We start from the raw sequence: 26,793 nt of genomic DNA on the forward strand, positions 1-26,793 counted from the left end.
GGCAGTATGTTAACTTCACCTTTTTGTCATATATCAAGTCTCGAATATGATGGAAGCGTATGTCAATGTGTTTCGACCGCTTGTGGTATACTGGATTTTCAGCCAACTTTTGTGCGCCTTGGTTGTCAATGTGTAATGTGGTGGGTTCACCATCAATATAGCCCATCTCCGCCAAAAGCATTTTCAAATATACCGCTTCCTTGGATGCTTCGGAGACTGCCATATATTCGGCCTCAGTGCTACTCAATGCGACCGACTTTTGCTTCCTAGACTCCCAAGATATTGGACAATCTCCGAAGAAAAAGATAAAACCCATGTACGATTTTCTATCTTTTAAATCTCCTGCCCAATCAGCATCTACATATCCATGTAATTTAAATTCGTCGCAATCATAGTGTAACTTCAGGTCTATAGTACCAGCAAGGTATCTGAGAATATGCTTGAGATAGGTCAGGTGTTCCTTACGCGGATCAGAATTTCTCTGGGCCCATAACCTGATAAAACTATTTTCAGTGTTATGCATTGATGGACTTGGCAACACATTGTTAAAAGACAATCAAGTCAAAATTTTTGGTCGAATCATCAGTTTGTTCATTGTTTGGAAATTTCTTTGAGCTTATATTTTCATCAAAAAGTACGTCTCTGTGCTCCACTATTTTATTTTTTCTAGCATCGTACAACCGATAAGCTTTAGCACTTGTAGAGTAACCAACCATTATGTATTGGTCACCTTTGGCGTCAAATTTTGACCTCTTCTTAGATTTATCTAAAGCAACCGCACACGCCCCAAACGTTCTCATATGATGTACATTTGGCCTTTGCCACTCCACGCTTCATATGGAGTTTGATTTTGAAGACATCTAGTCGGACACCTATTCCGAATGTATACGGCCGTATTTATTGCCTCTGCCCACAGTGATGGCGGAAGATTTGCGTGTACCATCATGGACCTGGCCATCTCAACGAGTGTACGGTTCGCCCGTTCCGCCACACCATTTTGTTGGGGGGTGTGAGGAACCGTTAGTTGACGAACAATGCCCTCGCTCTCTAAATAGGACTTGAATTCTGAATTTATATATTCACGGCCATTGTCTGAGCGCAATGCCTTCACCTTACAACCTGTTTGTTTCTCCACTTGTGTTTTAAAAATTTTGAACTTGTCTAAAACTTCCGATTTAGACTTCAAAAAGTATACAAAGATTTTTCTTGACTTATCGTCGATGAAAATGAGAAAGTATTTGGATCCTCCAATTGAGCACACCCTAAACGGACCGCATACGTCGGTGTGAACTAGCTCCAACAGTTCTCTTGATTTTCTCTGTGTTTCATGTGGAAATGGAAGTACGTGAATTTTGCTCACCATACACGTTCTGCAATTGATATCATCTTCAGAATTCAACTTGATTCCATTTGCTATGTTTTTATTCCTTATTTCATCCAAGCTCTTGAAATTAAGATGCCCAAATCGGTTATGCCAAGTTGCCTTATCATTGTTGAGCACAAATGCCTTCTCATTAACGCCGTCGCAAACAAACATATTACCACTTCTTACTGCTTGCAAAACTATATCACCATCTGATTTCTTTACTGTCGCTCTCTGCTTGTCGAAACAAACTGTTAAGCCTCTGTCAACAGCTTTGCTTACAGATATAAAATTTCCCTTTAACTCCGGAGAGTAAAGCACATTTTCAAGAGTAATCTCATAATCGCCATTCACAAGCAAAACCTTTCCTTTTCCAATAGCCTTTATATGTTTGTCTCCGGCCAACGCAATGCTCTCATTATGCTCTTCAAAGCTTGTAAAAAATTCACGGTCGCTGCACATGTGCGACGTAGCTCCGCTGTCGACATACCATTTCTCAATTTGTAACGGTGCACTCTCTGCTACTGCCAGCATGGTCATTGCCTGTGTCTTCTTCTTATTGATTCTCTTCTCACATACGTTATGCCGCACACGAAACACTTCCCTTTAAAGTTCTTCTTATCCGATTTTCCTTTGGCCTCATTCGCTTTAACATTTCTGACAGAAAATGCGTGCTCTGTTGAAGTGTCTTCCATTTTTTCCTTTCGTCTCTTTCCCTCTTCTAGCAGCTTTTGCTTGAGCGAAGTGAAACTTGGCAAAAAATCACGTGTTTCCATCGCTACAACAAAGTTATCAAATTCCTTTGGAAGACTAGACATAAGCATTATTGTGAGTAGCTCCTCCTGGATCTCAATACCAGTTTCCTTAAGCTTTTCGAACACTTCCGAGAACTCATTAATATGCTGTACAATATTGCCGTCGTCCATCATCTTTAAATTGATGTTTTTTGTACAGAGACACTTTCTGCAATGGCCCTCTTGGCATGTACACTTCTTCCAATTTCTTCCAGGCTTCATGCGATGTCACACAATTTCTAATATATGCCAATTGCGTTGGTTTCACACTTAAAAATATAGATGCCAAGGCCTTTTCGTCATCGGACTCCCATTTGGCTATTGCAGCTTCATTTCCTTCTCTTTTTATTGTACCGTTAGTAATTTTCCAATAGCCACTATGAATTAAAACACTTCGCATCTGCACAGACCAACTATCATAGTTGGCCTCATCCAATTTTTCAATCTGGACCACTGGAGCGCTCATTTTTCCGAATTTCCTTCTATTTAATTCAAAATTTAGACACTGGGCCCATAACCTGATAAAACTATTTGGTTTTTCTTAAAGTGTTTTATTAAGTATGCAAAGCATTTACGACGATCTTAACACTATGGTAGTTACAGAGAGAATGAGAATAAAAAAAAATAAAGTAGATAATAAGAAAAACATTCGTGTTGCATAGAGTGCCATATCATTTCATCAAATTGATTATAATTTGATTAAAATATTTAAATCAATTACTTTTAAATGAACACTTTTTAAAATTAAATTAGGTTTTGAATTGAAAAAATATTGACGATATATATATATATATATATATATATATATATATATATATATATATATATATATATATATATATATATATATATATATATATATATATATATATATATATATATATATATATATATATATATATATATATATATATATATATATATATATATATATATATATATATATATATATATATATATATATATATATATATATATATATATATATATATCGTCAATATTTTTTCAATTAAAAACCTAATTTAATTTTAAAAAGTGTTCATTTAAAAGTAATTGATTTAAATATTTTAATCAAATTATAATCAATTTGATGAAATGATATGGCACTCTATGCAACACGAATGTTTTTCTTATTATCTACTTTATTTTTTTTTTATTCTCATTCTCTCTGTAACTACCATAGTGTTAAGATCGTCGTAAATGCTTTGCATACTTAATAAAACACTTTAAGAAAAACCAAATAGTTTTATCAGGTTATGGGCCCAGTGTCTAAATTTTGAATTAAATAGAAGGAAATTCGGAAAAATGAGCGCTCCAGTGGTCCAGATTGAAAAATTGGATGAGGCCAACTATGATAGTTGGTCTGTGCAGATGCGAAGTGTTTTAATTCATAGTGGCTATTGGAAAATTACTAACGGTACAATAAAAAGAGAAGGAAATGAAGCTGCAATAGCCAAATGGGAGTCCGATGACGAAAAGGCCTTGGCATCTATATTTTTAAGTGTGAAACCAACGCAATTGGCATATATTAGAAATTGTGTGACATCGCATGAAGCCTGGAAGAAATTGGAAGAAGTGTACATGCCAAGAGGGCCATTGCAGAAAGTGTCTCTGTACAAAAAACATCAATTTAAAGATGATGGACGACGGCAATATTGTACAGCATATTAATGAGTTCTCGGAAGTGTTCGAAAAGCTTAAGGAAACTGGTATTGAGATCCAGGAGGAGCTACTCACAATAATGCTTATGTCTAGTCTTCCAAAGGAATTTGATAACTTTGTTGTAGCGATGGAAACACGTGATTTTTTGCCAAGTTTCACTTCGCTCAAGCAAAAGCTGCTAGAAGAGGGAAAGAGACGAAAGGAAAAAATGGAAGACACTTCAACAGAGCACGCATTTTCTGTCAGAAATGTTAAAGCGAATGAGGCCAAAGGAAAATCGGATAAGAAGAACTTTAAAGGGAAGTGTTTCGTGTGCGGCATAACGTATGTGAGAAGAGAATCAATAAGAAGAAGACACAGGCAATGACCATGCTGGCAGTAGCAGAGAGTGCACCGTTACAAATTGAGAAATGGTATGTCGACAGCGGAGCTACGTCGCACATGTGCAGCGACCGTGAATTTTTTACAAGCTTTGAAGAGCATAATGAGAGCATTGCGTTGGCCGGAGACAAACATATAAAGGCTATTGGAAAAGGAAAGGTTTTGCTTGTGAATGGCGATTATGAGATTACTCTTGAAAATGTGCTTTACTCTCCGGAGTTAAAGGGAAATTTTATATCTGTAAGCAAAGCTGTTGACAGAGGCTTAACAGTTTGTTTCGACAAGCAGAGAGCGACAGTAAAGAAATCAGATGGTGATATAGTTTTGCAAGCAGTAAGAAGTGGTAATATGTTTGTTTGCGACGGCGTTAATGAGAAGGCATTTGTGCTCAACAATGATAAGGCAACTTGGCATAACCGATTTGGGCATCTTAATTTCAAGAGCTTGGATGAAATAAGGAATAAAAACATAGCAAATGGAATCAAGTTGAATTCTGAAGATGATATCAATTGCAGAACGTGTATGGTGAGCAAAATTCACGTACTTCCATTTCCACATGAAACACAGAGAAAATCAAGAGAACTGTTGGAGCTAGTTCACACCGACGTATGCGGTCCGTTTAGGGTGTGCTCAATTGGAGGATCCAAATACTTTCTCATTTTCATCGACGATAAGTCAAGAAAAATCTTTGTATACTTTTTGAAGTCTAAATCGGAAGTTTTAGACAAGTTCAAAATTTTTAAAACACAAGTGGAGAAACAAACAGGTTGTAAGGTGAAGGCATTGCGCTCAGACAATGGCCGTGAATATATAAATTCAGAATTCAAGTCCTATTTAGAGAGCGAGGGCATTGTTCGTCAACTAACGGTTCCTCACACCCCCAACAAAATGGTGTGGCGGAACGGGCGAACCGTACACTCGTTGAGATGGCCAGGTCCATGATGGTACACGCAAATCTTCCGCCATCACTGTGGGCAGAGGCAATAAATACGGCCGTATACATTCGGAATAGGTGTCCGACTAGATGTCTTCAAAATCAAACTCCATATGAAGCGTGGAGTGGCAAAGGCCAAATGTACATCATATGAGAACGTTTGGGGCGTGTGCGGTTGCTTTAGATAAATCTAAGAAGAGGTCAAAATTTGACGCCAAAGGTGACCAATACATAATGGTTGGTTACTCTACAAGTGCTAAAGCTTATCGGTTGTACGATGCTAGAAAAAATAAAATAGTGGAGCACAGAGACGTACTTTTTGATGAAAATATAAGCTCAAAGAAATTTCCAAACAATGAACAAACTGATGATTCGACCAAAAATTTTGACTTGATTGTCTTTTAACAATGTGTTGCCAAGTCCATCAATGCATAACACTGAAAATAGTTTTATCAGGTTATGGGCCCAGAGAAATTCTGATCCGCGTAAGGAACACCTGACCTATCTCAAGCATATTCTCAGATACCTTGCTGGTACTATAGACCTGAAGTTACACTATGATTGCGACGAATTTAAATTACATGGATATGTAGATGCTGATTGGGCAGGAGATTTAAAAGATAGAAAATCGTACATGGGTTTTATCTTTTTCTTCGGAGATTGTCCAATATCTTGGGAGTCTAGGAAGCAAAAGTCGGTCGCATTGAGTAGCACTGAGGCCGAATATATGGCAGTCTCCGAAGCATCCAAGGAAGCGGTATATTTGAAAATGCTTTTGGCGGAGATGGGCTATATTGATGGTGAACCCACCACATTACACATTGACAACCAAGGCGCACAAAAGTTGGCTGAAAATCCAGTATACCACAAGCGGTCGAAACACATTGACATACGCTTCCATCATATTCGAGACTTGATATATGACAAAAAGGTGAAGTTAACATACTGCCCCAGTGCCGATATGATTGCCGATGTCTTGACCAAGAACTTATCGCGCATTAAACATAATGATTTTGTTACTTCAATTAATCTTAAACCCTAAGTGGACATTTCTTTGGAACATTCTTGTTGAGGAGGAGTGATGAAATGATATGGCACTCTATGCAACACGAATGTTTTTCTTATTATCTACTTTATTTTTTTTATTCTCATTCTCTCTGTAACTACCATAGTGTTAAGATCGTCGTAAATGCTTTGCACACTTAATAAAACACTTTAAGAAAAACCAAATAGTTTTATCACAATTACACAAATTAATTGGAAAAATTTGTTTTTTTATTGACATCGGTGATTGATGCCATTTCCGTAATTGAACAAATTTTAATTAATTTCGTAATTGTAACGAAAAAATATTTTTTTTTCTGTCGCAAGCTTTCGAATATCCAGGCAATTGCCAACAATTACGAGTCCTCAATAGTCGAATTATACATTCTTTTAATGGGGAAGCAATTCGAAGCCCAATTCATGAATTTTTGCCATCGTTCTCAATGACTTGTGGCACGGTGCGTTGTCTTGGTGGAACAACAATTTTTTCTTCTTCATATGGGGCCGTTTTGCCGCGATTTCTATCTTCAAATGCTCCAATAACTCCATATAATAGTCACTGTTGATGGTTTTTCCCTTCTCAAGATAATCGATAAAAATTATTCCATGAGCATCCCAAAAAAAAAAAACAGAGGCCATTACTTTGCCAGAGGACTTTTGAGTCTTTCCACGCTTCGGAGACGGTTCACCGGTCGCTGTCCACTCAGCCGACTGTCGATTGGACTCAGTAGTGTAGTGATGGAGCCATGTTTCATCCATTGTCACATATCGACGGAAAAACTCGGGTGTATTACGAGTTAACAGCTGAAAACACCGCTCAGAATCATCAACACGTTGTTGTTTTTGGTCAAATGTGAGCTCGCGCGGCACCCATTTTGCACAGAGCTTCTGCATATCCAAATATTGATGAATTATATGACCAACACGTTCCTTTGATATCTTTAAGGCCTCTGCTATCTCGATCAACTTCATTTTACGGTCATTCAAAATCATTTTGTGGATTTTTTTGATGTTTTCGTCGGTAACCACCTCTTTCGGGCGTCCACTGCGTTCACCGTCCTCCGTGGTCATTTCACCACGCTTGAATTTTGCATACCAATCAAATATTGTTGATTTCCCTGGGCAGAGTCCGGAAACTCATTATCAAGCCAAGTCTTTGCTTCCACCGTATTTTTCCCCTTCAGAAAACAGTATTTTATCAAAACGCGAAATTCCTTTTTTTCCCATTTTTTCACAATAACAAAAGTTGCTTCACAAAAGACGCTCTATCTCACAAATTAATTGACTTAAAGACGTCAAATTTTGACGCGAATCATTTGCATGTTGGTACTATATAAAAATAATATGCATTTAATACTAGCGACGCCATCTATGTGTCAGACCGGGGACTTATCAGCCAACCTGTTATGAATATCAGAAATATATAAGTTGTAGGCCACTATAGGAGGCCTTCCATGAGTTTCAATTATGGTCCTAAGATGTACCCGATAAAATCTGCACCATATTTTAATTTTAATTTTAAAAATTAACAATTCGTTATTTAATGCCCATTGTATTTTCATTCACATTTTTAAATAAAATAATATAATAAGAATAAAAAATAAATAAAGTAGATAATAAGAAAAACATTCGTGTTGCATAGAGTGCCATATCATTTCATCAAATTGATTATAATTTGATTAAAATATTTAAATCAATTACTTTTAAATGAACACTTTTTAAAATTAAATTAGGTTTTTAATTGAAAAAATATTGACGATATATATATATATATATATATATATATATATATATATATATATATATATATATATATATATATATATATATATATATATATATATATATATATATATATATCTTTTTTTTTTTTTTTTTTTTTTTTTGAGAAGGTGTATTCCAACCATTTAAAATGTCTGTAACGGAATCTTTTTCCATTTTCGAAAAATTTTCATCGTGATTGAACTGAATTTTGAACAAATTTTACTGAAAAATATTTGGTCAAAAGACAAAACAAATTAAAAACAAGTATATACGGCCGTAGGTTCGCCCAGGCCGAATCTTATGTACCAGAATTGAAATATGCAGGTCGCTTTATATGGGGGCTATATACAATTATGAACACGAGTCTACCAAAAATGGCAGATTTTTTACTGTTTGGGGTACAAATGCTTCATAAATTTTCTATATAATAACATTTTCCTAAAATTTTCTACAGAAATAAATTTTTTTTATAGAAATACAATTTTGACAAAATTTTGTATAGAAATTATATTTTGACAAAATTTTCTGAAGACATAAAATGTTGACAAAATGGTCTATAGAAATAACATTTTGACAAAATTTTCTATAGAAATGTAAAATTTTGCCAAAATTTTCTATGGCAATAAAATTTTGGTAGATAATTTTTGTCTCGAGTGGCAATCGTGATTTTTCTGTGATTGGGGATCGGTTTTTTTGGGGCTATATATAATATAAATCGATACGGACCAATTTTGGCATGGTTGTTATCAGCCATATACTAGCGAAATGTACCAAATTTCAACCGAATCGGATGATATTTGCTTTTCTTAGAGGCTCCGCAAGCCAAATCTGCGGATCAGTTTATGTGGGGCTATACGTAAAAGTGAACCGATATGGCCCATTTGCAATACCATCGACCTACATCAATAAGTACTTGTGCCAAGTCGATAGCTTGTTTCGTTCGGAAGTTAGCGTGATTTTAACAGACGGACATGCTTAGATCGACTCAGAATTTCAGCACGACCCAGAATAAATACGTGATGGGGTCTTAGAGCAATATTTCGATGTGTTACAAACGGAATGACAAAGTTAATATACCCTCCATCCTATGGTGGAGGGTATAATAAAAACCGAAAACCGGGTTTTATGATATTAAAACCACCGGTTCTACCGGTTCTGGAGGCCCACCGAAAATGGAATTTTATACAAAACCGACAATCGGTGAAAAACGAAAAACCGGTCCACCGGTTTTCACCGTCCGGTTTTGATCACTCTAGTTAGAACTCATGTTCATCGGTTAATTTCTCTTTAAATAAAAAGTAAAAATGTGCCCTAAATTTATTTTGGGATCGATATTCATGATTCAGTTACTTTTGTTGGGGATCATTTTCATGGCTTCCATATTCATTATGAAAATTTGCTTCATATATGTGGCCGTTTCATTTGGGTTTTACAGAACCCATCTTCATGTCGCCCCTAAACTGGCTAAGTTATAATTCTCGCACAATTAGGATTACTCAGCTCCTCTTGAGACATACTTTTTTCGTTAAGCCTTTTTCTAAGAGTAATAAAATTTTGATCATTTGGAGGAATGGTAATCACATTTTAAAAAAATTTTTCCCAATAGGAAAAATACGAAAGAGCAACGATTTTTGTTCGACTGATGGTAAACTCTAATTATTCTGTTATTTAGAAAGTGGCACCTCAATAATACTTACTTGACAAATTTATTGAACATTTGTTGATCTTTGGAATTGTATTTAAATGAACGCCAATGGGCCCATATAGCCGTCTCCAAAGCATATTGATGTGTACTATTATCAATGGCCACCAATGATGATTCAATATCTTTGAAAATACGATCGGCTCTTAAGAGCTTCAGACGCGACCAATCTCCCACGTAATAAACACCACCTTTGGCCAATAATATAGGATCTGCCTCAATCCATTTGAGATTGCGATAACCACTGCTAGAAGGAGGTTTTGTGTCTTCGGTAGGTCCCACAAAACGTGAGGCTAATTGACCCACAGTTGTCATAAGGTAATTTGCCATATAGGTATCATTGCCAACAGCAATAATAGGTATGGGAGGCATATGGGGATTTGGCTGAAAATGAGATTAAACAAATGTATTCGCAGTTTTATTACATGCGTTTTTTTCTTGTAGCTTTCGCCAACTTACCCCTATGGAGGCTAAACTTAGTAGTAGTCCCATTTTCAGAGTTATAAAACAATCCATAGGAATACGATCTTGACACAACTGAGTACTTAAAGCATATATAAATGAAAAATCCGAATATTGCTCCTTAATCACATCGTATAATTGTTTAACAGACGATGGCATCATTGTAGCATCTGCTGTGGAATTATTGATTTGGAAAAGTGTTAAAGCCAATGATGGTGTTTTGCTTCCTATCGATGAAATTGTTACTGAAGAAGTGCTTTCACTTTTACATGTATTTGAAGTTGGTATTGGATCGGGTTCGTGGCTTTTACTACTGGGAGTTTTATTTTGCGAATTTTCTATATCTTGTGGCGTTTCATCAAATTGCAGTATATTACTGAATGTTGTGCTATCTTGAGTCATTGTAAAATTCAATGTCATATTTAGATGTTGAGAATTTTTATCGGATGTTATTGATGGTGTTCGACTACTGGTAGTTCGACTATAATTTACTTCTAGAAAATCCATTGGATGCATACTCTCAGTAGGAGTCGGTGCAATAGGTTTTAAAACTGGTGTTGGACAAGATGCTACAACTTTTTCGGTGGTGCTGGGACGTACGCTATTTAATTCCAATTGAGTTTCACACTGCGTGAGAAAGAAAAACGAAAAATGTATTCTCTTGTATATAATTTGGTTAGTTTTTTGAGAAACTATAAATTAATGCCTAACCTAATGCAGTTCGTTTAATGAAATTGCGCTATTTTAATGGTTTTCAAAAAGTCATAGCCGACATGCAAGGAATAGTACCATGGTTTAGTGCAAATTTACACTTTTTTGTTGTGCTAATAAATGCCATAGTTTTTACATTTTTGTGCGACCATTCTGGGTTGTTGCGCCGGTTTTTGATTAATTCGCTTTTCACAGCAATAGTTGCCGTAAATTTTGATCCCCAATCCCTTTAAAATGACAGCTATGACATAAAATCGAACTAATGCGTACAATACTATTATTTTGAGCACGTTTTCCTTCTCAAACTATACTCCTACGGACGATGGTGAAGTTTGGAAATATGCAGGTAAACGGCGTATCCCCTTAACCCGTTAATTTCAAGGATTGATTTTCCTTGAAATGGAAATTGATTGAATGCTGGGTTTATTTAAATCTAATTTAAAAAACAAAAGCGCGAGTTCAAAATTTTATACATGAAAATTAAAAACAACGGATTCGAATTAATTAAAAAAGTGGATCGCGTTTTTTAAATTAGTGTGCCACCTTTTATTGCTGACTCTCTTGGACCGCTGTCGTACAGAGCTTAGGGTTCTCACTAACCATTCCTAGCAAAAAAAGAGCTTCCAAAAAAGTAGTTTGGATCCCCAATCTGTGATCCGGAAGTAGTGCAAACTTGGATCATCTCCAATGAATTTTACATGGGCTTGTCATAGGACGGAAGTATTCCCTTTTTGGATCCTTTGCATAGGTTTAGAAGTTGAGCCCTGGAAGTTAATTTGAATGAAAAAATTTAAAAAGCGAAAAAAAAAATATTTTTCAACCAATTTCATTTTTTTTCCTTCAAATATATTTTATTACACAATTATATTCCTATTATCTAATTTTTACAATTTGAAAATTTTTTTCGCTCCGACCAGGGGTTTAACCTGGGTTTGCTGGCACCATAACAAAACGTCTTAGCCACAAACACCATTGAACATAAAAGCGTCAAATGTTTGTGATAACAGGTTGGCTGATAAGTCCCCGGTCTGGCACATAGATGGCGTCGCTAGTATTAAATGCATATTATTTGTATATAGTACCAACCTTCAAATGATTCGTGTCAAAATTTGACGTCTGTAAGTCAATTAGTTTGTGAGATAGAGCGTCTTTTGTGAAGCAACTTTTGTTATTGTGAAAAAAAATGGAAAAAAAGGAATTTCGTGTTTTGATAAAATACTGTTATCTGAAGGGAAAAAATACGGTGGAAGCAAAAACTTGGATTGATAATGAGTTTCCGGACTCTGACCCAGGGAAATCAACAATAATTGATTGGTATGCAAAATTCAAGCGTGGTGAAATGACCACGGAGGACGGTGGACGTCCGAAAGAGGTGGTTACCGACGAAAACATAAAAAAAAATCCACAAAATGATTTTGAATGACCGTAAAATGAAGTTGATCGAGATAACAAAGGCCTTAAAGATATCAAAGGAACGTGTTGGTCACATCATTCATCAATATTTGGATATGCGGAAGCTCTGTGTAAAATGGGTGCCGCGCAAGCTCACATTTGACCAAAAACAACAACGTGTTGATGATTCTGAGCGGTGTTTGCAGCTGTTAACTTGTAATACACCCGAGTTTTTCCGTCGATATGTGACAATGGATGAAACATGGCTCCATCACTACACTCCTGCGTCCAATCGACAGTCAGCTGAGTGGACAACGACCGGTGAACCGTCTCCGAAGCGTGGAAAGACTCAAAAGTCCGCTGGCAAAGTAATGGCCTCTGTTTTTTGGGATGCGCATGGAATAATTTTTATCGATTATCTTGAGAAGGGAAAAACCATCAACAGTGACTATTATATGGCGTTATTGGAGCGTTTGAAGGTCGAAATCGCGGCAAAACGGCCCCATATGAAGAAGAAAAAAGTGTTGTTCCACCAAGACAACGCACCGTGCCACAAGTCATTGAGAACGATGGCAAAAATTCATGAATTGGGCTTCGAATTGCTCCCCCACCCACCGTATTCACCAGATCTGGCCCCCAGCTACTTTTTCTTGTTCTCAGACCTCAAAAGGATGCTCGCAGGGAAAAAATTTCGCTGCAATGAAGAGGTGATCGCCGAAACTGAGATCTATTTTGAGGCAAAACCGAAGGAGTACTACCATGGTATCAAAAAATTGGAATGTCATTATAATCGTTGTATCGCTCTTGAAGGGAACTATGTTGTTTTTCTTTGTTAGGCCGGGGACTTATCAGCCAACGTGTTATAATGCCCTTGTGGATGTTTTTATTCCGCTGTCTTCACATCTTTACAGGATCCATGTCAAATATGATGAACTATGGATCTCCTTGGGAAGTTTCGAGCAAACCAAGATGATATGGAACGTAAACATTCGTAGGAATTGCGAAATTCTAATGGGGAAATACAGGCTGGAATTGGGACCTTTAATTGGAATTATAATACACTTGGCAAACATATGGTAAGAATTGGCCTCAAAGATAATGATATTTGTAGTAGAGGTGTGCACGTGAGTAATATTTTACTCACGCACACTCACGATGGAAAAATCTTACTCACGCAGAGTCGCGCACGATATTGTTTAGTAGGACTCACGCTCACGTACACTCACGAAAAGAAAATTTGTACTCACGCAGACTAACGCACGAAAATGTCGTGACTCACGAAAAATAACATTACTCACGAAAAATATCGTGACTCACGAATAATTTTATAAGTAATTTACCTTAGGACATGTCTGAAAACATCAAAGTGATTAAAATAGAGAGCGTTATTTAACTTTTAACATGTCAAGTGTCACTAAAATTGTAAATTAACTCGTAAGCGTTTTATGTCCCTGGGCCACCGTGGTGCAATGGTTAGCATGTCCGCCTTGCATACACAAGGTCGTGGGTTCGATTCCTGCTTCGACCGAACACCAAAAAGTTTTTCATCGGTGGATTATCCCACCTCAGTAATGCTGGTGACATTTCTGAGGGTTTCAAAGCTTCTCTAAGTGGTTTCACTGCAATGTGGAGCACCGTTCGGACTCGGCCCGAAGGTCCCTTGTCATTGAGCTTAACATGGAATCGGACAGCACTCAGTGATAAGAGAGAAGGTCACCAATATGGTATCACAATAAACTGAATAGTCTAAGTGAGCCTGATACATCGGGCTGCCACCTAACCTATGTCCCTGGGCGGGATTATTTTTTCGAAATTCGTTACTCACGCACACTCACGCCATTGCCATCAGCGTGACTCACGACTCATGGGTGAGTCACGAAAATTTCCGTGAGTCACGAAATTTCGTGTCGCGTGCACACCTCTAATTTGTAGATGGTTTCGGGACTTTGAAGTTACGGAAGACTCGTGCCACTTCCTGTGCCAGTGTCCAGCATTATCCTTTAGATGAGACAAGATACTGAGCTCCTTTTTTTCAAGTTCTCACCAATCTACGGGAGTTAGCTTAAAGAACAAACTCGCCTTCATCAGGGCCACTTGTTGGATGTTTTAAGCAACTTTAAGGAAGACGGATATATGGAAGTTCTTGAGCGACTTTAAAGGATTCAGGAGGAAGAGGTTGGGAAAATTACCCTGAAGAATAACAATGGACGAATGTGATCTAAGTGAACACTAATTCAAAGATGACGTATCCCAGTGGAGGATACTGAGATACCCGCTATCCATCCTTTATAATTAACATCCAACAAGTAGGAAGCGAGACAGGAAAGAAAGATGTCATAATCCCATTGGGGGATACTGAGAAACCCGCTAGCCACCCTCTACAATTAATTTCTAACAAGTAGGAAGCGATACAGGGATACCGTGAAACCTCTCAAATTTGGACACTCTGAAAACTGGACACCACCAAAACATGGGTCTGGTGACGTTTGCTACATTAACACATTAAAATTAATCTCTCAAAACAGGACACCTTTCAAAGGTAGACAAAATTTAGGCGACCATAGGTGTCCACCTTTCTGAGGTTTCACTGTACTCGTCAACTCTAAGCTAGCCCAAAACTCGATTTAGGGGAGCTCTTTTGTAAGTTGGAATCTAGATAATCACGATCCCAACTAACTTTCGGTGTATTGGCGTGGATGGATGTTTCAAAATGAATATGTTTCCTGCACTTTAATTATAGGAAACTACTCTTGTTGTACAGGACATAATAATAAATAAATAAATGGATATTGCGAATACAACCCAGGAGATCCTCTATTAACAACCAGATCATCATAATGGTTTTGGTCGCAACATGAAGGCCACCTGTATCCGAGAACTTTTTTTTTCATATTTGTTTTTTTTAATATTCATACTTTTTTATATTTTTCTTTATTTTTTTTTCATATTCATACATTTTTTATATTTTTATTTATTTTTTTTTTTTTCATATTCATACTTTTTCAAAGTCCCATGGCCAATTATAACAAAATTACACAGACTACAATTCAGTCTAGTAAAAAATACATACATTTAAAACAGAAAACAGGATCCACACATAGAGAACAGGATCCTTAATCGTATGCTGGATTCTCAATCCTGAAATCTCAGATTTCTTCTATTCAAAATGGCTTGCCGGTTTTCTTTCGCATTTATAAATTCTATTAAACGATTTCAGTCAACATCAAAACTCGATTTTTAAAACAATGGTAGGTCAAATGTAGATGCCAAGAAGATGTTTTTTTTTTAACAACTATCTAACAAGTCCAAACGTTTCCGAACCTTAAATATCTATACAGATGACAATGTATCTAATTTGGGCAAAACCGAACGGTCAAATATGTTCTTGAGTTTTTTTACAACGCTAACGTATTGCAATATATTTCCAACACATGAAATACCACTTACCATTCTTGGAACATGAATCATATTATCCTTTTTAGCAATAAATGCTTGTTCTAAAGCATTCAGTTGATTGAAATCAATGTCATCCATGTCAATATCATCATCATCATCCTGAGAGCTAGAGAAAAAGTGTATACTTTTCGTTGAAGAATCATGAACTTTTGTCGAAAAGTCATTAACATCTGTACGAGAATTGGATTTTGGATGATTTTCCTTAGAGGAGAATTCGAGGACATTTGGTTTTGTAATTTTAACATTTTCACAATTCTCTTGATTTGTTGCTTTCTGAGAAGTATTTGTAAGAACTGAAGTATTTATTTCATTTCCTCTGTTAACTTTAGTAAAATTTAATTCATTTGCTGTGAATGTTTTAGCACTGGAGTCATCCAACATTAATTCAGTGTCCTCCAATGTTATCTGCTCAACATCAGGTGAAGTGATTATAACCGAATCCGTCATTTCTTGGTCACTTTGAAATGACTCTATTTGTGACTGTGTTTTCTGTGGACAATTATTTATTTCCAACATTTCAGGAAATTCATTTATATCCAATAGCATTTCATCTAACTCCTGTGTAGATATAATAGGGGCAGAATCTTGGGGTTTGATAGGCCTTTCCTTTTCTGTTCTATTATCTAGTATTGGTTCCGTGTCTTCCAACGTTATCTGTTCAATATCAGGTGAGGTGATTATAACCGAATTTGTAATTTCCCGATCACATTTAATTGATTGCACCTCTGAATGGGATTTCTGGGGCGGTATATTTCTTTCAGGAAATTCATTTATATCCAACAACATTTCATCTAACTCTTGTGTAGATATCCCAGGAGGAGAATCTTGAGCTTTCATAGCATTTTCTTTTTCAGTTCTATTATCTGAATTCGATAAAGACCAGGATGGTATCAATCGGTCATCATCATCATCATTGTGACGCTGACTGAATATGGGAAAATCAAAATGAGATTCAATTTGGGAGGGCAATGGCTGATTATTAAAACGCAAAATACTACAATCAGGGCTAGATTCTTGTGTTAATCTGCAATCGGTTTCCATAAATGAAGATTTTACATGATGACTATTACTGAGTAACATTTGTGATGGATCCAATGGTGTTTCAGGAGGACTATCGAAATTCAATAGAGTATTCATTTGTGAAGCGGATATATCACGCAAGGCTGAATAGCCTCTATTTAAATTGTTGTTATGTTCCATGCTTGAAATTCTTGTGATTGTTGAGAATAGTTATAATAGCCTGTTACAACGTAACGATTTCCCAACAGGAGTGGACAATCGTGAACGTGATCATAAACACGTATGGTAATTGATCGATATATTTGATTGAGTTTACGTGGTGTCTCAACACTTGCAGCAGGTAATATACGTATTAGACAATAATTTTGAGTATGTCTAAGCTTGGAATATTCACTCATGGGTTGATTACAATTACTGCATAAGGGTGCTAAAATAAAATAGTAGATTAAATAAAGAAATTTAAAAATGCTTTAAACTCACCTTCCAAAGCAATAGATTTTACTTTATTACTTGTACAACCTTTGGAACAATACCAAACTGATTGGATACTAAAAAAGTAGAAAATAATCTTTTTTAAACTCATAGAAAAAAGTCTGCCAAATAGAGCAGTCGATGTCTGCTGTTATATTTTTGTACTTCAGGGTCTAACGCAGAACAAATTATAAAATTTTTAGGTTATGCATTTTTCTCCAAAGCATATAAATTATTTATTTTATTGTCATATGTAACCAAGCCTTACAAAGGCCTTATACTGTTACTTAAAACAACATCTTATATTTAAGAACCAAAAGTAATTTTTGATATATTTTTGCACTGTAATATACTTACAGCTCCTAAATGCGATCAGCAAACATTTTGTTTGCTGTTATGCCACAATTTGATAAATATTCAGATTTTTGGTCATTTTCTATAGATATTCATAAAATATTGTTTTAATTGTTTTACGATAGCCCTTAAGTTTACATTTTTATTTGTTTCAGCCAAACTAAAACATTTTTTAATGTAATCGAGCTTACAAAATAGCAGACAATATTTTTTATTTCAGCAAATAGTGATTGCTTTCCCTGTTTTCAGCAGACTGAAGGTCGAAATCGCGGCAAAACGGCCCCATATGAAGGAGAAAAAAGTGTTGTTCCACCAAGACAACGCACCGTGCCACAAGTCATTAAGAACGATGGCAAAAATTCATGAATTGGGCTTCGAATTGCTTCCCCCAACGAATTTTGACAAAAAAAATGTGTTTTTCTTTGTTAGACCGGGGACTTATCAGCCAACCTGTTATTGATGACTTTGCATTGTGGTAGCAGTTACCGATGGCAATATATTATTTTATTTCTTCACGTTGTCTTCTAAATTGTAAGTTTCTTTATCATAAGATGAATTAAAAAATTTTGCGATATTTTCCCGAATAAAATTTTTGTATAATTTTTTATGATTTCTAATGCATTATAACGCTTGTCTGAAACATTTGACATCGAATATTTTCAAAAATTATTAAAATATTAAAATGTTCTACAATGGATTTAGCATTTTATATTATAAACTCTTACTCTTTTTTAACCTATTAAAAAAATACCCATTAAAATAAAAAACGTGTTATAAAAATTGAATTAAAGCAACTTCCTGCGTAGTTAAAATAATTAACTTCTTTGTGGGAACATTTTGGAAGTGCTTTTAAAGTTGTGTCTTTAGAACAACACCCAAATTTTTTTGTTGGGAAAAAGTGTGGAACTACTTTTTTTTATAAATTAATTGTCTAGTTATGTTGATGTCTAATTTTTTATTCATTTTTATAAAATAAAACATTTATTGAACCTATAACTTCAGTCTATTAATTGTTTGCTAAGGGGGCTATAGCATTATATCATTTTTACAATTTTTACAATTTTTCGATTAAGCAGTGGCGATTTTACAAGGAAAATTAATCTTGTAACGAGACAATAACAAGGGCTTTAAAAGAGTTCAAAAGAATCAATGAATACAATTTGGATTTAATGTTTAATATTGAAAAATTCGCTAATTTTTTAGATCTTATATATTTTAGTTTTAAGTCCTAGTCTACAGACTTTTTGTTATTCCATAGACTGTTATTCCATAGACTGAAATAAAATATATAAATAAAAATGTTGATATTTTGACCATTTTTGTCGAAATCAGAAAAACATATATATGGGAGCTATATCTAAATCTGAACAGATTTCAACCAAATTTGGCACGCATAGCTACAATGCTAATTCTACTCCTTGTGCAAAATTTCAACTAAATCGGAGCAAAAAATGGGAGCTATATCTAAATCTGAACCGATTTCAACCAAATTTGGCACGCATAGCTACTATGCTAATTCTACTCCCTGTTCAAAATTTCAACTAAATCGGAACAAAAAATTGGCCTCTATGGTCATATGAGTGTAAATCGGGCGAAAGGTATATATGGGAGCTATATCTAAATCTGAACCGATTTCAACCAAATTTGGCACGCATAGCTACAATGCTAATTCTACTCCCTGTGCAAAATTTCAACTAAATCGGAGTAAAAGATTGGCCACTGTGGTCATATGAGTGTATATCGGGCGAACGATATATATGGGAGCTATATCTAAATCTGAACCGATTTCAATAAAATTTGGCACACTTCACTACACTACTAATTGTACTCCTAGTATAAAATTTCAACCAAATTGGGGTACAACTCTGGCTTCTGGGACCTTATTAGTCCATATCGGGTGTATGATATGTATGGGAGCTATATCTAAACCTGAACCGATTTCAATAAAATTTGACACACTTGACTATAGTACTATTTGTTCCTCTTGTGCAAAATTTTAAGCACATTAGGGTAAAACTCTGGCTTCTGGGGTCATATAAGTCCATATCGGGCGAAATATATATATATATATATATATATATATATATATATATATATATATATATATATATATATATATATATATATATATATATATATATATATATATATATGGGAGCTATATTTAAATCTGAACCGATTTCTTCCAAAATCAATAGGGATCTATTCTGAGCCAAAACACATACTTGTGCCAAATTTGAAGTCGATTGAACTAAAACTGCGACCTAGACTTTGATTACAAAAATGTGTTTACGGACAGACGGACATGGCTATATCGACTCAGGAGCCTACCCTGAGCATTTTTGCCAAAGACACCATGTGTCTATCTCGTATCCTTCTGGGTGTTGCAAACATATGCATTAACTTATAATACCCTGTTCCACAGGGTGGCGCAGGGTATAAAAACACTATACTCACATAATCTTATCGGTTTCGGTAATGGCTGACAAAATTCCAATAACCAATGAAATTCCGGTACGATATGAATTCAAATAGGGTTCAAAACATAATTCCGGTTGTAATGGGAAATCCAAAAATCTCACTTGAACATGAACTTGATCGATATCAATGAATTTTAAACTTGAATCTGTTACACTTCCTCCACTACCGACGGCAGGACACTGATGTTTTAGTATGTCCCGAATAATGCCAAAAGCGCAATATTTAACAGCATTATAAAATTCAACAGGTTCTTCAATGCAAAATTGCAACAGCTCTAACGGATGTCCAAAGAAATCGCCATATATGAAGGATAATTTAACAATAATGGCATCTAAGGCGTCTTCGGGGCGTTTTGATTCTTTATAACTTGTAAGGAATTTATGTGTTGCCTCTTCGATGACCTTTAATAACTTATTGCTGCGTACGTAGTTCTCGATTTGTCGTTGATCGCGAAACCTACAATGAATGAAAATAAGGTATTGAAAGGGATGAATCAAGGGAAGGGAATATTGTTTCCACTTACGATTGTGTTAAATATGAATTGCTGATATTTGCTCGGTTTGGTCCACCACTAGGTGCAGATGTACTATTTGATATTGTTGATGAGGTACTGGCAGTTTGGGCCATTAAATAAAATATTACAATTTTAATTTCTTTATATCAATCTGTAATCTCACTTTGGCGGTCTACCAAAATCAGCTGATTGATTAATTAATTATTGTATTTTTACGTTACGATACGAAACTACCACAACATTATCTACAGTTGCCATATAACAGAAATTAAAATTATATTGCCAGATTCAAATCCAATAATGTTAAATGTTATATAGCAATGCCATGGCTTAATAAAGAGGTTGAATCACGATTACAAAAACAAAAATTTTAATATGTTGTTTACAATTTTAAGAAGTCAAAATCAGCTGATAGAGAATCGTATAGCATTGGTATAAGTGGCAATTATTTATTCTTTCAATTGTCCTGAAAAAAGTGACGGTTCAAATTTAGTTGCGTCACCTATGATTGTTTGTGAACACGATTAGCAATTTTTTAAAAAATCCCACAAACTATGGTTGTGCTAAACGCAGTAAGCGCATTCCAACCGTTGACCAAAGGACAAAGCGACATATTCGCTAACTTGCTGCCAATGAAAATATGACATGCAGAGAAATAAAAGTAGAATTGCGTCTGAATGTGACTAGACAACGAGTTCAGCAAAATATCAAGCACGATATAGGATTAAAATACGAAAATAAAATACCTAAAATTCCTGATGGCCATCACAAATATTGGCGAGATTCTCGGTATCCTCGTCAAACTTGCTATAAACGCTCCCACGGGGGTAGATCTCTTATGGTATGGACAGCTTTTGGAGCACGAGAAAAATCTAAAATATGTTTTGTCCCCACTAAAATGAACGCAGAGATATATGTCGATTTATTGGAGAACAATTTAATAGATTTTGCAAATGAGTTATATGGTGAAGTTTGGACTTTCCGACAAGATAATGCTCCCATCCATGATGCATGCATCACAAAAAACTTTTTTAAGTCTTGTGATATACCTTTCTTGGACTGGCCAGCGTTAAGTCCCGAACTAAATCCTATAGAACTCTGGGGCATATTATCCGCTAAGGTATTTGCGAAGTCCAAGCAATATACAACACCCAAAGAACTGAAGTCTGCAATTACGGCAGAATAGGAAAAAATCGATATGGCAACTCTGAAAAACTTGGTATGTTCTATGCCTCACCGATTACAGCAATTTCTAATAAACAAGGACAATACTATATCGTATTAGTTAATTAAACTATCTCAATTTTTTTTGAGATATAGCTAAAATATAATTTTGCACATATAAATATTTTCCATGACTAAAAAAAAAAAAAAAATAAAAAAAAAGTATGTATTTTCTGTCAAAGCAAACGTTAAGTAAAGATTTAGTTTATGTATTTTAGTAACGTACAAAAGCGTAAATAAAATAAGAAAAAACAAGTATATACGGCCGTAAGTTCGGCCAGGCCGAAGCTTATGTACCGTCCACCATGGATTGCATAGAAACTTCTTCTAAACACTGCCATCCACAATCGAATTACCTGAGTTGCGGTAACGCTTGCCGATGGCAAAGGTATCTTAAAACCTCCTAACACCGTTTTCTAAATTGTAAGTAAGTCCATACGTGGTATATATTAAATCAAAAAAGACCGATTAAATACGTCTATATAAATAAATATATATATATATATATATATATATATATATATATATATATATATATATATATATATATATATATATATATATATATATATATATATATATATATATATATATATATATATATAGCTGCTTCAAGAGGCTCCGGAGGTTAAATCTGGAGAACGGTTTATGTGGAGGCTATATATAATTATGGACCGATATGGACCAATTCTGGCACGGTTGTTAAATTCCATATACTAACACCATGTTCCAAATTTCAACCGGATCGGATGAAATTTGCTTCTCGTAGAGGCTCCGCAAGCCAAATCTGCGGATCGGTTTATATGGGGGCTATATATAATTGTGAAACGATGTGTACCAATTTTTGCATGTATATAAGAAACCATATACTAACACCATGTTCCAAATTTGTACCGGTTCGGATGAATTTTGCTACTTCAAGAGGCTCCGGAGGTTAAATCTGGAGAACGGTTTATATGGGGGCTATATATAATTATGGACCGATATGGACCAATTCTGGCACGGTTGTTAAAGACCATATACCAACACCATGTACCAAATTTCAGCCGGATCGGATGAAATTTGCTTCTCTTTGAGGCTCCGCAAGCCAAATCTGGGGATCGGTTTATATGAGAGCTATATATAATTATGGACCGATGTGGACCAATTTTTGAATGGTTGTTAGAGACCAAATACCAACACCATGTACCAAATTTCAGCAAGATCGGATGAAATATGCTTCTGTTAGAGGCTCCGCAAGCCAAATCTGAGGGTCCGTTTATATGGGGGCTATACGTAAAAGTGGACCGATATGGCCCATTTGCAATACCATCCGACCTACATCAATAACAACTACTTGTGCCAAGTCTCAAGTCGATAGCTTGTTTCGTTCGGAAGTTAGCGTGATTTCAACAAACGGACGGACGGATAGACGGACATGCTTAAATCGACTCAGAATTTCACCACGACCCAGAATATATACTTTATGGGGTCTTAGAGCAATATTTCGATGTGTTACGAACGGAATGACAAAATTAATATACCCCCCATCCTATGGTGGAGGGTATAAAAACTAGAACATAAATTTACACGTTGCACGTATAAGTTGTTTATGGGGGTATTTAATAATACCGAACACGTATTTTCTTATAAACGGTCAAAAAATCGATATAACAGCACTTTAAGTTGGTCAAGTCATATGAACATATTTGTTTACCCGTGTAAAAATTGGTGGATCTAGCCAGATATTATTAGATCTCCTGCCATATCTGATTAGATATGGTAGTATATGTAGGCAGATCTGGACAGATCCGAAAAATGGTAATATCTGATCAGATCTAATTCTAAAGGAATTAGATCTGACCAGATCTCAAATTTGGCCCACATCTAACTATATATAATTTGATATAATTAGATATTAATATATCTAATTATATATAATTTTATCTACAAATTTCCAAAATTATTGAAATTACAGTAATTAATAAAAAAAAATTTATTTTATGGTTTTATAATGAAAAGAGTATTTAATATTATAAGTTGGATCAAGCATATGTACATTATATATGTCTAGGTATAAAAGTCTAAGAATTAAAAAAAAACAACAACAACAAAAACAAAAAAATACATAGCCACCAAGGGCTCTGGCATTTAAATTTCCCAAGGCATTAGTACATTGCTCTCTGCAAACTGTTCTTTAAATGAGTCTCGCAATTCCTTCATTTGGCTACTCGGAATGAAAACTCTGAAAAATATAAAATATACAGAAGAATTATCAGTTTATTTAAAGATATATTTGCAAATAATACATATACTTACCAAAATTTGCATCTCGAACCCAATAATTTAAACCAACGCTATATTGAATGGTTTGTGCGAAGCCCCAAATACCATACTATGAATAATTGCACGGGAATGTATCCGGTTCACAGTGCAAATCATCTCCAAATTTTTATTCTTTTTGATATTGGATAATACTTCCTTCTATCGCAACTTCGGATAGGGCCTGGTCACAAATCTTTACGTTGCTTCACTGTCTCCTTTTAATCTTTTCTTGGACTACCACAACTTCATCCTCCTAAAAAAGAGAAAATATTCAATATATAAAAATATCAACAAAACAACAAACTTACCTTATCACAGCTTCTCTTACTCTTTTACCTTCCTCGAAAAATGAGAAGACATTAGATTTTTATATGAAATAAAAATATCAAACTCGCATCATCAAATATTTGATATATATTTTTTCAAATTTAATAACAACACGCGTTGCTAATGGTGATAATTATGGGGTGACATTTTTGAAAACAAAAAGACAGTTGTGTCTGAAAGTTAAGCATTTTATGAATACACTTGAAAATGATATTTAAAAGGGTTTCTTGAAACTGTCATATATAAAGATTGTTTGGTTATGTTCACCACTTGTTTTGATGTGTAACCAAACATACGTGCTTGTAACCAAGTATATCATGTTAATATTCTCGTAACAAACACATTATTTTAAACACAAACATATAAAAATATTTTTTTATCCGTGTTACAGAACTGGTTCATGATTTAATGCAATATATATAATTAGATATGGAGCTATATATAGTATATATAATTAGATATGATGTCATATATGAAGATATACAATTAGATCTTACCAGATATGACTGATATAAATAGATATAACAACATATATAATGAGATCTTGAATCGGATCTAATCATATATAACACTGTACATAACATATCTCCGTAGATCTTTTTATATCTACAACCATATCTGAGCAGATATAATTATATATTCTTTGATATTATTAGACATGATTAGATCTCTCAATTTTTACACGGGTAAGAAAATGTCGTATCTTGAAGTTAATTTTTTTTTTTAATGTCTCTAGCGTTATACGAAGATCCAGACAAACACAGATTATGAACAGTTTAAGTCAACTATTAGGTAAATATAATTTATATAAAATAGTTTTCCTCATTTTTAGTTCATATCATTAAAGTGAGCAAAATATAATTTAAAAAAGCAAAATTTTGTCACATTGACCATAGTTTAACCGACATCAAAAAATAACTAAATAATTTTCAATAAGTTCAAGAAAATTTATTGGACAAAATTATTATTTTTCACATATTAAAGACAATTTTGCAGTTTGAAGGAAAAAAATGGAGTTCAAAATTGCAAAAATGTCTTTAGTGCTTTACGAAGTTCAAGATGGGTGTATTATTGGTAAAATTTACAAATTTTAAGAAATTCTGAACAATTTTGTGGGAGACACGAATATAGTTAATCCTTATCCAAAAATAGCATTTAAAAACAATGCTGAAGGTGTTGTTGAATCAATAATCGTCTTGCTTTTGTTTCTGAACGTTTCCTTCTTAAGTCTTTTGTTTTACATCGAACCATGGGCTTAATTCTCTATGCTTTTTAATACTCTTTATTTGTGTTCTTGCATAAACGGTTATTTTAAGGTAATCGATGAAGTCTTAGAGCTACCGCCTTATAATATCCTCAATTTAATTTTTCCAAAGAAATTTTCTATCCCATAGCGCAAGCCTTTTAAATTGTTATTTAATATGCTGGAACCTCCCTTTCAAAGAGCCATCAACTCTAGGTATAGCTAAAAATCTTCCATGGGCATTGATTGCTAATATGAATATTAAAACTGTTTTAATAAAATCAATTACAACATTTGTGTTTTTTGTTTTTCATTTGTACATTTAAATTCATGGTATTCACCTAAACATAAATTTTCATCAGTGATGCGCCATCGCCTCTATTTGCTGTTATCATTGGAGTTAGATTTTATTAATTGCATACGTCTTCTTAATGTTGCAGTTATTTTGAAGCGTTTTCTTGCGGCATTTTTCTGTCCATCTATTCGTCTTTGCCATCACTTGCAGTTAGCTAACCTTTGTTTTTGTTTGCATTTAACTCTCCAATGGCGAGAAGCAACGACAAACGCATGTCGTTGGGTAGTTGCCCAGAGTTATTGGATTTGCATTCAAAATGCTTGGCTTCAGTTCGATCGTCATTAAGAAATGTTATGATTTGAAAATTCAATAATAGATAAATTCCAATGCATAGAGAAATGTCGCCAATTGTCTGTTTGCCAATCTTATTTACCATAGGCCAGCTTTGCTCAAGTTGCTGATGACGATCATAGTGTATGGCGTTGACATGCTACTAATCAACAAATGATTTGCATGTCATCGGCTTTAAGAAAACGTCATGAAACGTGATTTTGAATTGATCTACGCAGGATTTGTTGGAGTTTGATGGTAAATTTGATACTTTACTGATGTTTTCCAGCTACTCTATTGAATTTTGTACCACAACTTTCCCTATACTAAATTGCATGAAGATCGATTAGATATAGCATCCAATATTTTGTGACGGACAGTCAGGTCTATGTTAGATTAGATAAAGTGACAGTCCTCTTAGCCTATTCAGTCCTTTGTGATACCACAAGTGGTGAACTTCTTCTATATCAATGAATACTGCCCGATTCTAAGTTTAGCTTAATTGCGGGGGACCTCGCTTTTTATGGCCGAACGGTGCACAGAGGGGCAAGATCGCAAAAAATGG

General features: G+C 34.9%; 2 protein-coding genes across 3 annotated transcripts in view; both read right to left on the reverse strand.

The window, feature by feature from the left end:
* mei-218 (meiotic 218) overlaps positions 1 to 16,865 on the reverse strand; it is a 129,964-nt gene extending 113,099 nt beyond the window's left edge. For both annotated transcript variants that reach the window (XM_075301253.1, XM_075301252.1), the window contains exons 1-3: positions 15,657 to 16,865; positions 10,104 to 10,733; positions 9,640 to 10,028 (exon numbers count right to left, since the gene is read on the reverse strand). In XM_075301253.1, coding sequence (XP_075157368.1) covers positions 9,640 to 10,028; positions 10,104 to 10,733; positions 15,657 to 16,865 — 2,228 coding nt within the window. The remainder of the gene's footprint in view (positions 1 to 9,639; positions 10,029 to 10,103; positions 10,734 to 15,656) is intronic.
* Positions 16,844 to 20,706, reverse strand: mei-217 (meiotic 217). Its single transcript, XM_075301260.1, has 4 exons — positions 20,515 to 20,706; positions 19,968 to 20,447; positions 17,166 to 17,233; positions 16,844 to 17,112 (listed from the first exon to the last, which is right to left on the reverse strand). The coding sequence occupies exons 1-4, from the start codon at positions 20,616 to 20,618 to the stop codon at positions 16,844 to 16,846; spliced, it is 921 nt and encodes a 306-aa protein (XP_075157375.1). The 5' UTR covers positions 20,619 to 20,706.
* Positions 20,707 to 26,793: the final 6,087 nt, after the last annotated feature.

The sequence above is a fragment of the Haematobia irritans genome, chromosome 3 (genome assembly GCF_050003625.1).
Source record: "Haematobia irritans isolate KBUSLIRL chromosome 3, ASM5000362v1, whole genome shotgun sequence".
Lineage (NCBI taxonomy): Eukaryota > Metazoa > Arthropoda > Insecta > Diptera > Muscidae > Haematobia > Haematobia irritans.

Excerpts from the sequence above, each read along its gene's own strand:
- mei-217 (XM_075301260.1), bottom strand. The coding sequence starts at position 20,618 with ATGGCCCAAACTGCCAGTACCTCATCAACAATATCAAATAGTACATCT. Across the intron at positions 20,448-20,514 it reads AATTCATATTTAACACAATC|GTTTCGCGATCAACGACAAA; the intron begins GTAAGTGGAAAC and ends CATTCATTGTAG. Across the intron at positions 17,234-19,967 it reads ACCGAAACCGATAAGATTAT|TATCCAATCAGTTTGGTATT; the intron begins GTGAGTATAGTG and ends CTACTTTTTTAG.